General features: G+C 35.8%; 1 protein-coding gene across 2 annotated transcripts in view; it reads right to left on the bottom strand.

The window, feature by feature from the left end:
• Nucleotides 1-16,576, bottom strand: part of LOC149772453 (lysine--tRNA ligase-like) — an 84,016-nt gene extending 67,440 nt beyond the window's left edge. The window contains exon 1 of one of the 2 annotated variants that reach the window (XM_089947832.1): nt 16,445-16,576. In XM_089947832.1, the coding sequence (XP_089803958.1) occupies nt 16,445-16,479 (35 nt within the window). In that variant the 5' untranslated portion in view covers nt 16,480-16,576. Of the gene's footprint in view, nt 1-5,282; nt 5,426-16,444 lie in introns of those variants that run through there. The other variant, XM_089947833.1, reaches the window with a different exon arrangement.
• Between the last annotated feature and the right edge of the window lie 2,134 nt (nt 16,577-18,710).

Here is an 18,710-nt window from a genome sequence, read left to right as displayed (position 1 = left end):
CCAATTCACACCCCACCCGGGTAGTCATCAATAAATGTAATAAACCATTCAGCAATAAATTAGTACCCAACGTACCTGAAGGGAAACACGTACATCAACTAATTGGACGATTACCAATAGCCAACTTCCAGGCTGAAATCACTAAAAACTATGACACAATGCCATGAACTAACATCAGACCATCAATCAACATACAATTAACGAAACTTGGCAACAAAAACGAACAGGAGCATCAGATAAAATCAATTTCCACGATATAAATAATGACTAATTACCCTAATTCAGTCAAAATTTACACTGATGGATCCAAAATAGCAGAAGCCCCCAGAACGGCAGCAGCTGTAGTAATCCCTGAATTGAACATTAAAATGGGAAATAAACTACCGGGTCATTGCTCCATATACACAGCTGAATTCTGGGCCATCATGGAAGCCCTAAGATGGATTAAAGAAAATAATATAAAAAAGTAGTAATATGAAGTGACTCCCTAAGCGTCATCTCATTTATCCTCAACAATAACACCGACCCAAGAGAAAATTTCCTTAAAAAAACTTATCTGTTAATTAAAGAGCTTAATACTAACCATCCAATAGTTGACTTCATGTGGATACCATCCCACACTGACATCAAAGGAAATAAATTAGCTGACCAAGCAGCGAAGCAAAAACTACATGACCCAACTTATACTAACCTCCACTACAATGTCAGTGAATTAATAAGTATAACCAAAAATTATGTCAGTAGGATATGGCAAGAAAAGTGGAACCGAAATACTACAGGGAGAAAACTATACTCCATCATGAAAAACGTCACCAGATCTAGGAAACCACCAAAAGTGAACAATAACGATCAAAGGATCATAAATAGAATTTACACAGGAAAAACCAAATTGGCCAGCAGCTTTGGGTAATACATAGGACCCCAACCCCACAACCCAATCTGCTACCACTACCGGGTCCCAGAAGACCTAACACATATATTCAACACCTGCCATAAACTAAAGAATGAAAGAATTTAACTAAAAATAGAGCTAAATAAGATTGGAGCCCTGGAAACATACCCAGAAGTTTTAATGAATAACAACCCTAACCTCAATCTCACATACATAAATATAGTTAACTTTATACATGAATCTGGGTTACAAAACAAAATATAAAAAACCAAAATTGCATAATCCAATTATCATCAACTAGGAGCCTGGCTAAGAAACCAAATGTAAGGACCAATAAGATCAGATGCCTTTGAATCGTTATAGCGACCCGAGTTATTCGGCAAAGATATCTGTCTTAATCAAATAGACATAGCCTGGAAATGAACATCACATAACTAGTATTCAGGCTAAGAAACTCAAATTTAGGGGAAAAATAAGATCAGATGTCTTTGACCCGTCTCTGCGACCCAAGTAATAGACTTAGCCTGAAAATGAAAATAACACCAAACATATCTAAACAAATAAAATGCAAATAAGGCCTGCAAATAAAACAACGATATTTTAGACACGTAAGACCCTAAAAACAGAATCCTTCATATAAGGTGGTCTCAAAAGTCCAAGACCATCAGGACCAGCCACACAAGGTGGCAAACTCTACTAAAAACTGTCACCTAAGATACCTCTCCTAAGCTAAATTCTAAACTCAAAACAGCACAGAGTTTTTTCAAAATTGTGTAGGACGACAATTTAGACCAGATGCCCTGAAGTCTAGGAGCACCGACTTGTGATCTTGGAGCCGCCTTTCCACCTAATCCTCCCTTGACACGGCCAGACACCAAAATAAATAGCGTGCAATGCACGCCCTTCATACTACTGAAAATACAGTACCAACATATGAGTGTGTGATGGGTCCAATCCTACTCTCACATACCTAAACGCAGCTAAGTAGTAGCGACTGAATAGGTCGAGTGTATGTTGGGTCTATTCCCACTCGCCATCAAGCTCTCGATTCAGACAGTTAGGGACTAATTTTATTCCCACTGCCTGACGGCTTCAATCAAACAGTGCTCCATGAGCACAAAAAAGCCTGGGATAAGTGGCTCGAATTCATTCCCCTAGGAGTAATCAAACAGCCTGTCGTGTAGGCATAAAACAGTGGTACATGCACGAGCGTGCGAAAACCATTTAAATCTAAATTAACTAACTAACTAATGGATTAAGATGTACGCTTAGGGACACAAACTAAAATGAAGATAATACAACAACCGGAAGTGATGTTTTCAAAGAAGTCCGCGTAAAATTCTATTTCAATCCCTATCAATCTAATATGTTTGTTTGTTGTTGTTAATTCCACTGTGAATAGCAATCTTCGAAAGGAAAATTTATATTAACGAAAACAGATTAAATTAAAACTGAAACATAAAAACGAAATTTCACAAATTTAACAGAAAGAAACTTTCAGCAAAAGAGAGGGGGGCACGAACGCACGCAAGACAATAAAACAAATCAGACTTAGACAACTTATTCAATTTGTTTTAAGATTAATTCTGATAAACATACGTTTTTTGTTTCTTCAAAACTGATAGGAGCCTTAAGCAACGCCTAGATAGATAAAGAAGAAATTAAAGTTATGTGACCTAGATAGAGCCAGTCCTCATAAAGAAAAAGGGGAGCAAAAAAACAACAAAAGCAGACATATTCTCATTATTTTCAAAACAAAAACACTAATAGGGTGGACAAGGGAAATACATTCTCTGTTCCAACTTTTAAACATTAGAAATATGAAGGGACATCTCCAAGTCCTAACTAACAAATTAGGTAGGGGCTGAGAGATGCCAGCGTAATAAGGCATGAAAACACTGCAGAATTTGTAATTCATAAGAGTTGTTTCCCATATGCCACCCTCCACATGATAACATATATGAGATTTCAGTTGTCAAATGCATAAAGGTTGCGGAGCATGGGTGACTGAATGTTATCAATATCACCATCACCACAATTAAATTATCGTCGACTTTATCATAATCTTGTTCTTCTTTAGACAGGAAAAGGAATTCTCTTCTGAATAACCGGACGATTACCATTTTTAAATTAAAAGTTCATGTTAAAGTATAACAGATTTCAAGGTTTGACCCATACGATTGACAGCGAAATTGGACTGGTTAATGCCATTACAAATTGCTACCCTCACGCGATCAATAAACATTGCCCATGCATTTTTCCTAGTCATTAACTCCTGCTGCAGTTTGATAATGATAATACATAGACGTTGTTCAAATTTTCAATTGCAACATAGATTGGCATCACGTGGTGTCGTAAATATGAATGGCAGTCTTATGGGTATGTGCAAAAATACTTAGAAAATTTGATTCTGCACATGTCTGTAACTGACACCGTCTTAGCTAATCGAATCTGCTGTAAAAAAAAAAAAATAGATTATTCAAGATTACATTTGGAGACAACACTTTAGTGCCACACCTATAAGTCAACATGTCATTTCAATCAATCACGTGTCCTTTCTTATATGCAGGCGCATGTCTCAAGTGGCTGAAATGCCTTTCGCAAAACTCCATCAGATTTACAAGCGAACAGTTTCATGTTGTTGTTGTAGGGTTTAATGCCATTTTTCAGCACACGATAGGCTATACATGGCGGCCAGTATTAATGGTGGAGGAAGAACCCGGGAAATCCCCGGAAAGAACCAACAACCCTATTCAAAGTAAACGTGATAAAGATTGATAAAATAATGCTCCTTTAAATGTTTCTTTCAATTTTCATAACATTAATAATTAATATTTGTAGATTCGTACAAATCTGTTCTGAGTCAACCATAGAAAGTTCAGGTGTATTGGCACAGTCGTTATAAAATCAATCATGGACTGAAGAAGAATGTCCATGGAGTAAACAAGGTAAATCTCTTTGAAGCAAATTATATTTAGTTTCCTTTCAATGTATGTACTTGGCTTCAAACTGGAGTTTTCTACGTTTTTGCCGATCCACTCGGCCACCAAGTCAACGCCATCCCTACTATAATGAGTTATGCCTACACAGGAAGCACAGAAGGGAAATGATATCGTCAATGAAGATAGATTCTTGTCGTGTACACTTCTTGTATACAAGACAGTTCAGTATTATCGAGAATACCATTATATTTATATCGTACGTGTCTGGTACACATTTCTACTCTGACGGTATACCTTTCTTAATTAAGATAAAAAAAGACATTCCAAAAACGAATTAATCTTTTACTTCAGGAAATAAAAACAGCCCCTAAATACTCGTGTGTATATATATATATATATATATATATATATATATATATATATATATATATATATATATATATAAATATATATATGACATTCTGTGTTTGTTTAAAAGAAAGGTGTTTCCTAAGGACATGAGAGCGGCACTTCCATTCGGGCATTCTTTACATGTCATCGATCCAATTCGTTCCAAATCAACTACCCTAGGCTTGCAAAGAAGGGTGAAATGAAATCATCTGAAACGATTGTAGCATGAAATGGTGCTTAACAAAACAAGCCAAGGACAGTATGTTTGAGATGTTGTAATAGTCGACCGTTACATAATTCAGTCAAACTGTATATACCAGTTGCACGAATGAATGATTTCAAATTTGTTGATCTTCCTGTGAAATGATCAGTTATCATCTTCTCGTATAGCTAAAGCTTAATCTACTTTTCTTCAGATCGTTATCGTCGAAGATTCGTTTTTATGTTGATTTTATCAAATACAGACCTGTTTAATGTATAACTAGAAATATTTTCAAATTCTCTTTCATAAAAATCATTTTTGTCTTTTACTTTTTTTTTTGGTAATAAATCATAGTTTCAACGATTTTAGTGAGTAGATTAACTTAATTGTTAATTTTTTTTCTGCATCGTTTCAAGCCAACAAAATGTCTTTATTATCAAGGATCGGAGGGGGCTTGACATGTAGACCATGCCCAACTTCCTACGTACGAATAGTCGAACACCGATTTTCTATTGTAAACAACATATTCCGATCCGAATGTTAGGTTATTCGTTTCAACTCTACTTGATACAAACTCATTTTCCATGATGCTCTCAATTTGAACAATGAAAAATGGATAGAATAATGGGACAGAACCGTTTATATACCCGGAATATAAAAACAATACGAGATGATGCAAACTTCAGAAAATGCTGCTTGATTGCGATCACTTTACATCGATTGTATTATCATGCACAGACTCGTATACGTATTTATTTTAGAGAAGACAATATCAGTAACACAATTTCTCGTGTTCAGCTACAGTAGCCGAGTCGTTATTGAGTGTAATAATGTAAGATAAGCTATAATATGGTACCTTTTGCTGGGTGTTTCGTCGTCATTTTCGGCCATCCTGAACAAGCGCCTTGTCTCAAATTTGGTCCAAGTCTTATGCAAAAGTGCCGGTAACAACTGGCGTCAAATAATTCTAACACGCAATAGTTTGTCTGCTGTACTGGTTTAACTTGTATCTTTTCTATCAAAAATATAAACATAGGAGTAAGGTATAGGAAACTTGACTCAAAACGTACGTTTCATTTATTCGCGGTCATGCACTCACATAATGATATTTCAAAATCAGATTATAAAATTTCAAGTTTTATACTGTCTCGAACAGTATTACCTTGTAGTGATGGAATCATGGTCATTGGAACGGATCATTGATAAACGTATCGATGTCTACAAAACCGCTTTGTAGCGTTCTTCCCCCCCCCCCCAAGAAAGCCTTTGTTAACTTGGGGATCAGATGCCACCCTCTGGGGGGTACATAAATTAATAGAGTGATCTCAGTTTTGCAAAGTTGTTATATAATACGAAGTACATTTTTGAAATTTATTTTGCCAAGTATATCATAGGCATCGGCTGTGTCTCGGATATAAGTTGAGCTTTAGAGGCATAAACGTAGATTGTGACCCAAAGGTGTACACACGCACATACACACACAGAATATGATCTCGAACTCTTTTTCTGGTGTTATTTGGGTGAATTTGGAATATAAAAAGATGGATTAATATATATATATATATATATATATATATATATATATATATATATATATATATATATATAATTTGCATACATATTGCAATTTTATTTCTTCGAATACACTTTTTGCCACTTATATTAGCAGACAATAAGGGTCCAAAATCGCACTCTTATTAGCATATGTTAGTTGATCACCCATGTTATTTCAATTTCAGTCAATGAAACCAGCATGCCATAAATCTCTTTTGACAATACACTGAGCTCAATCAATTAAACCAGCATGCCATATGACTCTTTTGGCAATACATTGAGCTAAATCAATGAAACCAGCATACCATAAGTGTCTTTTGACAATACATTAAGCAAAATCAATGAAACCAGCATGCCATTTGTCTCTTTTAACAATACATTAAGCACCATCACTGAAACCAGCATGCCATAAGTCTCTTTTGACAATACATTGAGCTCAGTCAATGAAACCGGCATGCCATATGTCTCTTTTGGCAATACATTGAGCTCAGTCACTGCAACCAGCATGCCATAAGTCTCTTTTGACAATACACTGAGCTCAGTCAATGAAACCGGCATGCCATATGTCTCTTTTGACAATACATTGAGCTCAGTCAATGAAACCAGCATACCATAAGTCTCTTTTGACAATATATTAAGCACCATCACTGAAACCAGCATGCCATAAGTCTCTTTTGACAATATATTAAGCACCATCACTGAAACCAGCATGCCATAAATCTCTTTTGACAATACATTGAGCTCAGTCAATGAAACCAGCATGCCATAAGTTTTGTTTGGGCGATACATTAAGCTCAAGACGTGCAAGGGATAGCTCTTTGATCTATGGATAATTTCGACATCCGATCGACAATATTTTATAATTAATCTTGGAAATCAAAAGGAACTGAAAAGCGGGTTTGATATCTATAGTAGGAAGATATTCGTGGTTCTGTTTGCATATCATCGTGGTGGTATTAATGAACGTAGGGCCAATGTGGGAGCACGATGTGATGATTTTATTCCGGTTGGAAACAATGTGGAAAACAGCCTTTAGCTTTTCTTTCATTTCAAACGTAATATTTTTAGTTGTATTTTACCATTTAAATGTTTTGGCTCCTTTCATGGTAACTGTATATATTTTAGGTTCATTTAATAATACTTCAAATAAATCTGTCTAAACATAAATTATGAGTAATGACTGTAGCTAGCGAATTGGTGACAGTTCCCGCACCTATTTAACTCCTCTTCACACCACTTGTAGTCGGATGAGTCGAAAACCTACCAAACAAACTCAGAAATCGTACGAGAGCCGCGAAATATCTGTTCACGTTCCCTAGAATCACGCTACAATTGTGACAGTGATAAAATAAAGATTCTTTAATGCAGATGTTGCAAGTGCGATGATCTCCACAAAAATCAGAATTGTCAAATTAGTGTAAGGAGATTAAATCCACACTATCATACTGGTTTTGTGTGTGTGTGTGTGTGTGTGTGTGTGTGTGTGTGTGTGTGTGTGTTTATGGGGTGGGTGTTGTTATTATTTTGTTTGTTTTATTCTAGTCGTTCCTTGAGCTCGTTATGATATGATAATCCAGCTCGGTCATGAGAGGGACATAATTCCTTTCAAACGTGAAACTTTCGTTGTCGGTGCGAATATGCTGACCACAAGTGGAACACACTGCCAATAATTTGCAGCACTTTTCTGTTGCTTTAATTGTTTCAGGCGATATCAATCATAACACGATGGACTAACAAATGTTCGCTTACAAGGATAACATCGAATCCGTTCTTGTCGGTCAGCAATGCAAGGTTTAAAGGCCAAACAGCCACAGCTTCTGCCTCCACAGTGAATAGATCCTCTTGACTTTTTCCTTGGTGACTGTTTTGTCGCAATAGTATCCGTGTCTGAAAAATCCTGTTATACTAATAACAGCATCGATACGATCTTGGTGATGTTATTTGTGAATGTATTTTTCGTCAAGAAAATGCGGTCCTCGAAACAAGAGATCTCCACGAATTACTTGATGGCACACTATCAACTTACAAAGAATGGACAACACGTCTTGAGATTTTTGCATTTCAGGAATTTCACACACGTCCTCGTTACAGTTACCTCATTGTTCCAAAAGGCGCTTTTCTTTTTCGCCTTGTCCAATTATCCAATGATCCCGCCATCATAATCATTTCCAGTCTGATGTGTTTCTCTGCGTAAGTTGGAGCCATTGCGATGGCTCGGGTTAAACACATCTGATCTGAGTCGTTGTTAATCTGATGAGAATTGTTTTGATACGGAGGAGTTGATCCACCAATATAATTTTAAAAAAATCGATTTCCGCTGAGATGTGTCTAATGCAAAGACAGGCTTTTCCATCGGTCATATCAAATTCATTTTTCGATTGTTAGACGTATCGAATTTCGTTGAAGATTTTAGAAGTTAATTCTTTAACAAATGCGTTTTTATGACTATAATAATATCACACATTTGTACAGTGACCTTTAACGTTATCTGAGGTCTCGCTAGATAGTTTCGTATTTTGACACCTCCCTAAATTTTAAGGTAAAAGGCATGAAAAGCCTAGCATTTATAAATTAACACAGAAGCTAAATCTGTAATGTGGTTTAGATTTACTTTCAGTTAGGCTTGAAAATGGGTTAGCTTGTTTGGTGACTGCCTGTCACAGTTAGATTAGCATTGAAGTTCGAATGCATAACTTGGGGTGCAAATGCACAGCCGACTTGGCTTACGTATTTACGTATGTCTGCTACAGAGGTAAATATCTAAAAATCGATATGGTTGAGGGGTGATGAAAAGTATGCTACATTTGTTATAGTACTAGTGAACTTTGTTCATGCATAAAGCATATACTGATTCATTTAGCTGTCACAGGAAAATATTCAAAATAGCTCTTTGCTGTCAAAATGAATGTAAAGAAGAAGGGTTGGTGGCAGTGTTGGTTCAGTATAAAAGTCACTAGTTGTATTGGGAATTAACTCGATTGCCGCGGTCAAAATCTCACATGCATGCTTTCTACAAAAATCGTTAGTTTGTTTTTATTTGTCGCTTAAGTGTAAAATTATGCTAATTTTTCTGCAATAGGTCATTGTCGGATGAAAATTCACCAGATAAACTGTCCAGTGAGACTTTAACAGAACATTACGTTTACGCATTCTCGTCTTTCATTTCGCTGTCCCATTACGGAAAGTAACCAAGCAATTAACATTGCACTATCTGTGATCATACGAGTTGTTTCCCTTACTCTACCGTTCCGATCATAACATGCGCTATCAGTTGCCAAGTGCGTAAGGCTTGCTGAGAATCATCATCGCAAACGACATTATCATAATTCTTCTTCTTCTTCTTCTTGGCACAGGAAATCTCTTCTGAATAACATAATGATTAAAATGTTGTATTAGAAATTTAATGATTTCCCTGCCTGTCGGCTCATATAGAAAACTCAGCGGGGAATTAAATGGAGATTTCTACAACTGCATTCTTACGTAGGGTTCATAGGAATCTACCCTTTGGTAAACATCTGTATTAATTAAAATTGTTAGTTTTCATTGAGTCATATGTCGAAAGGTTTGGATTTATGCCGTACTTACTAAATGTTTAAAAAAAATTAGTCTTATTTATTAGTTTATATTCATTTTGCAGATTTGCGTTACATGTACTACTTGTCAGTGCTGAGTTTTGTTTACCTTGATTATATTTCTTTTTTTTTTGTGTGCATACTTTTCTTTCTTAATTAGGAATACGTGCATTGGGACCACTCTAAGAAACAACTGTTATCTCAGTGGCTGATCAGGGCCCGTTATCGCTCTCTACGACCCAGCTTTCGTGTTTATATAACGACCCAGCTTTTGTGTTTATATAACAACGTTAGGTGCAAAAGCTGTTATTTTATTTGGATCACCACCAATCTATCAAAGTATATTTTTAACAAAACTACTTCTGATCCGCATCTGATATCCACGCCCTTTCTTCCCCAACTTTTCACATTCATGTAGGCAAACAATCGTACAGAGCGGACCTTGGGTCATTGGCATTTATATAGCGTCTATTGTAACGGAAAAAGTAGCACCACCTACAATCAGAGGGGGTGGGGTGGATTTGCTCGTCTCAAATACTCAAATACCTCCACAAAGTACGCAAACTATTTCCTTATCTGCTAAATTTCAGCAAAGTTATAAATAATTTCGCGCACTTTTCACATTCTTAAATGTTTAATAATGAAAACAATCTTTAATGGGTAAAATTATGTTTTAGTCTATGAAAAAGACCGATTGCATTAGCTCCCTTGACTTAGGTTTGCTTTCCTGTTTGGATTAATATTCTTTCAGTTCAGTCTATTGTATCGTTTGATTGTTGTACAGCAAATTCAGCCATAGACAGACAAGTATTTAATTCCCAGAAAGCACGAAGAATTCGCTATACAAGTAGTAAAATTTATTGTTTGGTTTAGAAAGAAATAAAAGTTCTTGTTTGTATTTTTTTTTAAAGGTGGGGTGGGGCAGGATATATAATCTGTTTGGAGCAGCGATATTCTTATTTATGCTTATCATGTGTAGGATAACTTGAAGACGGTGTTTATGTTATCGTTGTGAAGATATTGAGTCTTTATGACTATTGACGGTGTTTATGTTATCGTTGTGAAGATATTGGGTCTGTATGACTATCAATCAACATACAATTAACGAAACTTGGCAACAAAAACGAACAGGAGCATCAGATAAAATCAATTTCCACGATATAAATAATGACTAATTACCCTAATTCAGTCAAAATTTACACTGATGGATCCAAAATAGCAGAACCCCCCAGAACGGTAGCAGCTGTAGTAATCCCTGAATTGAACATTAAAATGGGAAATAAACTACCGGATCATTGCTCCATATACACAGCTGAATTCTGGGCCATCATGGAAGCCCTAAGACGGATTAAAGAAAATAATATAAAAAAGCAGTAATATGAAGTGACTCCCTAAGCGTCATCTCATTTATCCTCAACAATAACACCGACCCAAGAGAAAATTTCCTTAAAAAACTTATCTGTTAATTAAAGAGCTTAATACTAACCATCCAATAGTTGACTTCATGTGGATACCATCCCACATTGACATCAAAGGAAAAACATTAGCTAACCAAGCAGCGAAGCAAAAACTACATGACCCAACTTATACTAACCTCCACTACAATGTCAGTGAATTAATAAGTATAACCAAAAATTATGTCAGTAGGATATGGCAAGAAAAGTGGAACCGAAATACTACAGGGAGAAAACTATACTCCATCATGAAAAACGTCACCAGATCTAGGAAACCACCAAAAGTGAACAATGACGATCAAAGGATCATAAATAGAATTTACACAGGAAAAAACAAATTGGCCAGCAGCTTTGGGTAATACATAGGACCCCAACCCCACAACCCAATCTTCTACCACTGCCGGGTTCCAGAAGACCTAACACATATATTCAACACCTGCCATAAACTAAAGAATGAAAGAATTTAACTAAAAATAGAGCTAAATAAGATTGGAGCCCTGGAAACATACCCAGAAGTTTTAATGAATAACAACCCTAACCTCAATCTCACATATATAAATATAGTTATCTTTATACATGAATCTGGGTTACAAAACAAAATATAAAAAACCAAAATTGCATAATCCAATTATTATCAACTAGGAGCCTGGCTAAGAAACCAAATGTAAGGACCAATAAGATCAGATGCCTTTGAATCGTTGTAGCGACCCGAGTTATTCGGCAAAGATATCTGTCTTAATCAAATAGACATAGCCTGGAAATGAACATTACATAACTAGTATTCAGGCTAAGAAACTCAAATTTAGGGGAAAAATAAGATCAGATGTCTTTGACCCGTCTCTGCGACCCAAGTAATAGACTTAGCCTGAAAAGGAAAATAACACCAAACATATCTAAACAAATAAAATACAAATAAGGCAACTAGGAAACAGGATAGGTCGGGGGGAGGGGAATATATATATATATATATATATATATATATATATATATATATATATATATATATATATATATAAACAATTAATATATTTCTCCCTTTCAATCTAACCACTCCTTTTCCACTTTCTCTTAACAATACTTGACAAACCTAGCATGCACATAACACCACTAATACCCCTGAGAACACTCTAGCAAGAGCTGATAGTAATAACTATACCACGAGAAAATCTAGGCCCCTAAAATTAAAGCATATAAGGTGGTCCAACACCCAAGACCATCAGGGTCCGCTGCACAAAGTAGCAAACCTATAAACAACTTTAGAAAAGAAGGATCCCAAATTATCATCTATAAGGTGGTCTAAACACCACGACCATCAGGCCCAGCAGCACAAACCTGCAAATAAAACAACGATATTTGAGACACGTAAGACCCTAAAAACAGAATCCTTCATATAAGGTGGTCTCAAAAGTCCAAAACCATCAGGACCAGCCACACAAGGTGGCAAACTCTACTAAAAACTGTCACCTAAGATACCTCTCCTAAGCTAAATTCTAAACTCAAAACAGCACAGAGTTTTTTCAAAATTGTGTAGGACGACAATTTAGACCAGATGCCCTGAAGTCTAGGAGCACCGACTTGTGATCTTGGAGCCGCCTTTCCACCTAATCCTCCCTTGACACGGCCAGACACCAAAATAAATAGCGTGCAATGCACGCCCTTCATACTACTGAAAATACAGTACCAACATATGAGTGTGTGATGGGTCCAATCCTACTCTCACATACCTAAATGCAGCTAAGTAGTAGCGACTGAATAGGTCGAGTGTATGTTGGGTCTATTCCCATTCGCCATCAAGCTCTCGATTCAGACAGTTAGGGACTAATTTTATTCCCACTGCCTGACGGCTTCAATCAAACAGTGCTCCGTGAGCACAAAAAAGCCTGGGATAAGTGGCTCGAATTCATTCCCCTAGGAGTAATCAAACAGCCTGTCGTGTAGGCATAAAACAGTGGTACATGCACGAGCGTGCGAAAACCACTTAAATCTAAATTAACTAACTAACTAACTAATGGATTAAGATGTACGCTTAGGGGCACAAACTAAAACTAAAATAATACAACAACCGGAAGTGATGTTTTCAACGAAGTCCGCGTAAAATTCTATTTCAATCCCTATCAATCTAATATGTTTGTTTGTTGTTGTTAATTCCACTGTGAATAGTAATCTTCAAAAGGAAAATTTATATTAACGAAAACAGATTAAATTAAAACTGAAACATAAAAACGAAATTTCACAAATTTAACAGAAAGAAACATTCAGCAAAAGGGCGGGGGGGGGGGGGCACGAACGCACACAAGACAATAAAACAAATCAGACTTAGACAACTTATTCAATTTGTTTTAAGATTAATTCTGATAAACATACGTTTTTTTTTTTTTTTTTTTGTTTCTTCAAAACTGATAGGAGCCTTAAGCAACGCTTAGATAGATAAAGAAATTAAAGTTATGTGACCTAGATAGAGCCAGTCCTCATAAAGAAAATGGGGAGCAAAAAAAAAACAACAAAAGCAGACATATTCTCACGGCACGAGGACAAACAACTGGAAACAAAGACTCGGGCAAAAGTCACTACAACCAAAGCAATACACGTAAGGGCAGAATGGCAAGGACACCAGACTCTTTGGTTGTATGCAAGGAAGGAGGGTAGTACGAACCCAGATTCAAATGTAGAAAGGCTCAGGGCTTCGAAATCGCCATAATAACGAAAATGGGCGAAAGTACGAACCCAAGCATGAGCAACAATAGTATAAAGATTCTTTATATATGACTAAATAAAACAAAGAGCAACTTCGACAAAATTATAACAATCAAAATTTATTATTATTATTATTATTATTATTATTATTATTATTATTTTCAAAACAAAAACACTAATAGGGTGGACAAGGGAAATACATTCTCTGTTCCAACTTTTAAACATTAGAAATATGAAGGGACATCTCCAAGTCCTAACTAACAAATTAGGTAGGGGCTGAGAGATGCCAACGTAATAAGGCATGAAAACACTGCAGAATTTGTAATTCATAAGAGTTGTTTCCCATATGCCACCCTCCACATGATAACATAAATGAGATTTCAGTTGTCAAATGCATAAAGGTTGCGGAGCATGGGTGACTGAATGTTATCAATATCACCATCACCACAATTAAATTATCGTCGACTCTATCATAATCTTGTTCTTCTTTAGACAGGAAAAGGAATTCTCTTCTGAATAACCGGACGATTACCATTTTTAAATTAAAAGTTCATGTTAAAGTATAACAGATTTCAAGGTTTGACCCATACGATTGACAACGAAATTGGATTGGTTAATGCCATTACAAATTGCTACCCTCACGCGATCAATAAACATTGCCCATGCATTTTTCCTAGTCATTAACTCCTGCTGCAGTTTGATAATGATAATACATAAACGTTGTTCAAATTTTCAATTGCAACATAGATTGACATCACGTGGTGTCGTAAATATGAATGGCAGTCTTATGGGCATGTGCAAAAATACTTAGAAAATTTGATTCTGCACATGTCTGTAACTGACATGTCTTAGCTAATCGAATCTGCTGTAAAAAAAAATAAATAAATAAATAGATTATTCAAGATTACATTTGGAGACAACACTATAGTGCCACACCTAAGAGTCAATATGTCATTTCAATCAATCACGTGTCCTTTCTTATATGCAGGCGCATGTCTCAAGTGGCTAAAATGCCTTTCGCAAAACTCCATCAGATTTACAAGCGAACAGTTTCATGTTGTTGTTGTAGGGTTTAATGCCATTTTTCAGCACACGACAGGCTATACATGGCGGCCAGTATTAATGGTGGAGGAAGAACCCGGAAAGAACCAACGACCCTATTCAAAGTAAACGTGATAAAGATTGATAAAATAATGCTCCTTTAAATGTTTCTTTCAATTTTCATAACATTAATAATTAATATTTGTAGATTCGCACAAATCTGTTCTGAGTCAACCATAGAAAGTTCAGATGTATTGGCACAGTCGTTATAAAATCAATCATGGACTGAAGAAGAATGTTCATGGAGTAAACAAAGTAAATCTCTTTGAAGCAAATTATATTTAGTTTCCTTTCAATGTATGTACTTGGCTTCAAACTGGAGTTTTCTACGTTTTTGCCGATCCACTCGGCCACCAAGTCAACGCCATCCCTACTATAATGAGTTATGCCTACACAGGAAGCACAGAAGGGAAATGATATCGTCAATGAAGATAGATTCTTGTCGTGTACACTTCTTGTATACAAGACAGTTCAGTATTATCGAGAACACCATTATATTTATATCGTACGTGTCTGGTACACATTTCTACTCTGACGGTATGCCTTTCTTAATGAAGATAAAAAAAGACATTCCAAAAACGAATTAATCTTTTACTTCAGGAAATAAAAACAGCCCCTAAATACTCGTATATATATATATATATATATATATATATATATATATATATATATATATATATGACATTCTGTGTTTGTTTAAAAGAAAAGTGTTTCCTAAGGACATGAGAGCGGCACTTCCAATCCGTTCCAAATCAACTACCCTAGGCTTGCAAAGAAGGGTGAAATGAAATCATCTGAAACTATTGTAGCATGAAATGGTGCTTAACAAAACAAGCCAAGGACAGTATGTTTGAGATGTTGTAATAGTCGACCGTTACATAATTCAGTCAAACTGTATATACCAGTTGCACGAATGAATGATTTCAAATTTGTTGATCTTCCTGTGAAATGATCAGTTATCATCTTCTAGTATAGCTGAAGCTTAATCTACTTTTCTTCAGATCGTTATCGTCGAAGATTCGTTTTTATGTTGATTTTATCAAATACAGACCTGTTTAATGTATAACTAGAAATATTTTCAAATTCTCTTTCATAAAAATCATTTTTGTCTTTTACTTTCTTTTTTGGTAATAAATCATAGTTTCAACGATTTTAGTGAGTAGATTAGCTTAATTGTTAATTTTTTTTCTGCATCGTTTCAAGCCAACAAAATGTCTTTATTATCAAGGATCGGAGGGGGCTTGACATGTAGACCATGCCCAACTTCCTACGTACGAATAGTCGAACACCGATTTTCTATTGTAAACAACATATTCCGATCCGAATGTTAGGTTATTCGTTTCAACTCTACTTGATACAAACTCATTTTCCATGATGCTCTCAATTTGAACAATGAAAAATGGATAGAATAATGGGACAGAACCGTTTATATACCCGGAATATAAAAACAATACGAGATGATGCAAACTTCAGAAAATGCTGCTTGATTGCGATCACTTTACATCGATTGTATTATCATGCACAGACTCGTATACGTATTTATTTTAGAGAAGACAATATCAGTAACACAATTTCTCGTGTTCAGCTACAGTAGCCGAGTCGTTATTGAGTGTAATAATGTAAGATAAGCTATAATATGGTACCTTTTGCTAGGTGTTTCGTCGTCATTTTCGGCCATCCTGAACAAGCGCCTTGTCTCAAATTTGTTCCAAGTCTTATGTAAGTCTTATGCAAAAGTGCCGGTAACAATTGGCGTCAAATAATTCTAACACGCAATAGTTTGTCTGCTGTACTGGTTTAACTTGTATCTTTTCTATCAAAAATATAAACATAGGAGTAAGGTATAGGAAACTTGACTCAAAACGTACGTTTCATTTATTCGCGGTCATGCACTCACATAATGATATTTCAAAATCAGATTATAAAATTTCAAGTTTTATACTGTCTCGAACAGTATTACCTTGTAGTGATGGAATCATGGTCATTGGAACGGATCATTGATAAACGTATCGATGTCTACAAAACCGCTTTGTAGCGTTCTTCCCCCCCCCCCCCAAGAAAGCCTTTGTTAACTTGGGGATCAGATGCCACCCTCTGGGGGGTACATAAATTAATAGAGTGATCTCAGTTTTGCAAAGTTGTTATATAATACGAAGTACATTTTTGAAATTTATTTTGCCAAGTATATCATAGGCATCGGCTGTGTCTCGGATATAAGTTGAGCTTTAGAGGCATAAACGTAGATTGTGACCCAAAGGTGTACACACGCACATACACACACAGAATATGATCTCGAACTCTTTTTCTGGTGTTATTTGGGTGAATTTGGAATATAAAAAGATGGATTAATATATATATATATATATATATATATATATATATATATATATATATATATATATATATATAATTTGCATACATATTGCAATTTTATTTCTTCGAATACACTTTTTGCCACTTATATTAGCAGACAATAAGGGTCCAAAATCGCACTCTTATTAGCATATGTTAGTTGATCACCCATGTTATTTCAATTTCAGTCAATGAAACCAGCATGCCATAAATCTCTTTTGACAATACACTGAGCTCAATCAATTAAACCAGCATGCCATATGACTCTTTTGGCAATACATTGAGCTAAATCAATGAAACCAGCATACCATAAGTGTCTTTTGACAATACATTAAGCAAAATCAATGAAACCAGCATGCCATTTGTCTCTTTTAACAATACATTAAGCACCATCACTGAAACCAGCATGCCATAAGTCTCTTTTGACAATACATTGAGCTCAGTCAATGAAACCGGCATGCCATATGTCTCTTTTGGCAATACATTGAGCTCAGTCACTGCAACCAGCATGCCATAAGTCTCTTTTGACAATACACTGAGCTCAGTCAATGAAACCGGCATGCCATATGTCTCTTTTGACAATACATTGAGCTCAGTCAATGAAACCAGCATACCATAAGTCTCTTTTGACAATATATTAAGCACCATCACTGAAACCAGCATGCCATAAGTCTCTTTTGACAATATATTAAGCACCATCACTGAAACCAGCATGCCATAAATCTCTTTTGACAATACATTGAGCTCAGTCAATCAAACCAGCATGCCATAAGTTTTGTTTGGGCGATACATTAAGCTCAAGACGTGCAAGGGATAGCTCTTTGATCTATGAATAATTTCGACATCCGATCGACAATATTTTATAATTAATCTTGGAAATCAAAAGGAACTGAAAAGCGGGTTTGATATCTATAGTAGGAAGATATTCGTGGTTCTGTTTGCATATCATCGTGGTGGTATTAATGAACGTAGGGCCAATGTGGGAGCACGATGTGATGATTTTATTCCGGTTGGAAACAATGTGGAAAACAGCCTTTAGCTTTTCTTTCATTTCAAACGTAATATTTTTAGTTGTATTTTACCATTTAAATGTTTTGGCTCCTTTCATGGTAACTGTATATATTTTAGGTTCATTTAATAATACTTCAAATAAATCTGTCTAAACATAAATTATGAGTAATGACTGTAGCTAGCGAATTGGTGACAGTTCCCGCACCTATTTAACTCCTCTTCACACCACTTGTAGTCGGATGAGTCGAAAACCTACCAAACAAACTCAGAAATCGTACGAGAGCCGCGAAATATCTGTTCACGTTCCCTAGAATCACGCTACAATTGTGACAGTGATAAAATAAAGATTCTTTAATGCAGATGTTGCAAGTGCGATGATCTCCACAAAAATCAGAATTGTCAAATTAGTGTAAGGAGATTAAATCCACACTATCATACTGGTTTTGTGTGTGTGTGTGTGTGTGTGTGTGTGTGTGTGTGTTTATGGGGTGGGTGTTGTTATTTTGTTTGTTTTATTCTAGTCATTCCTTGAGCTCGTTATGATAT

This window comes from Sinohyriopsis cumingii, unplaced genomic scaffold, assembly GCF_028554795.1.
Source record: "Sinohyriopsis cumingii isolate HCF-2022 unplaced genomic scaffold, ASM2855479v2 utg001505l, whole genome shotgun sequence".
NCBI lineage: Eukaryota > Metazoa > Mollusca > Bivalvia > Unionida > Unionidae > Sinohyriopsis > Sinohyriopsis cumingii.
This window is presented reverse-complemented; position numbering and strand designations above follow the sequence as displayed.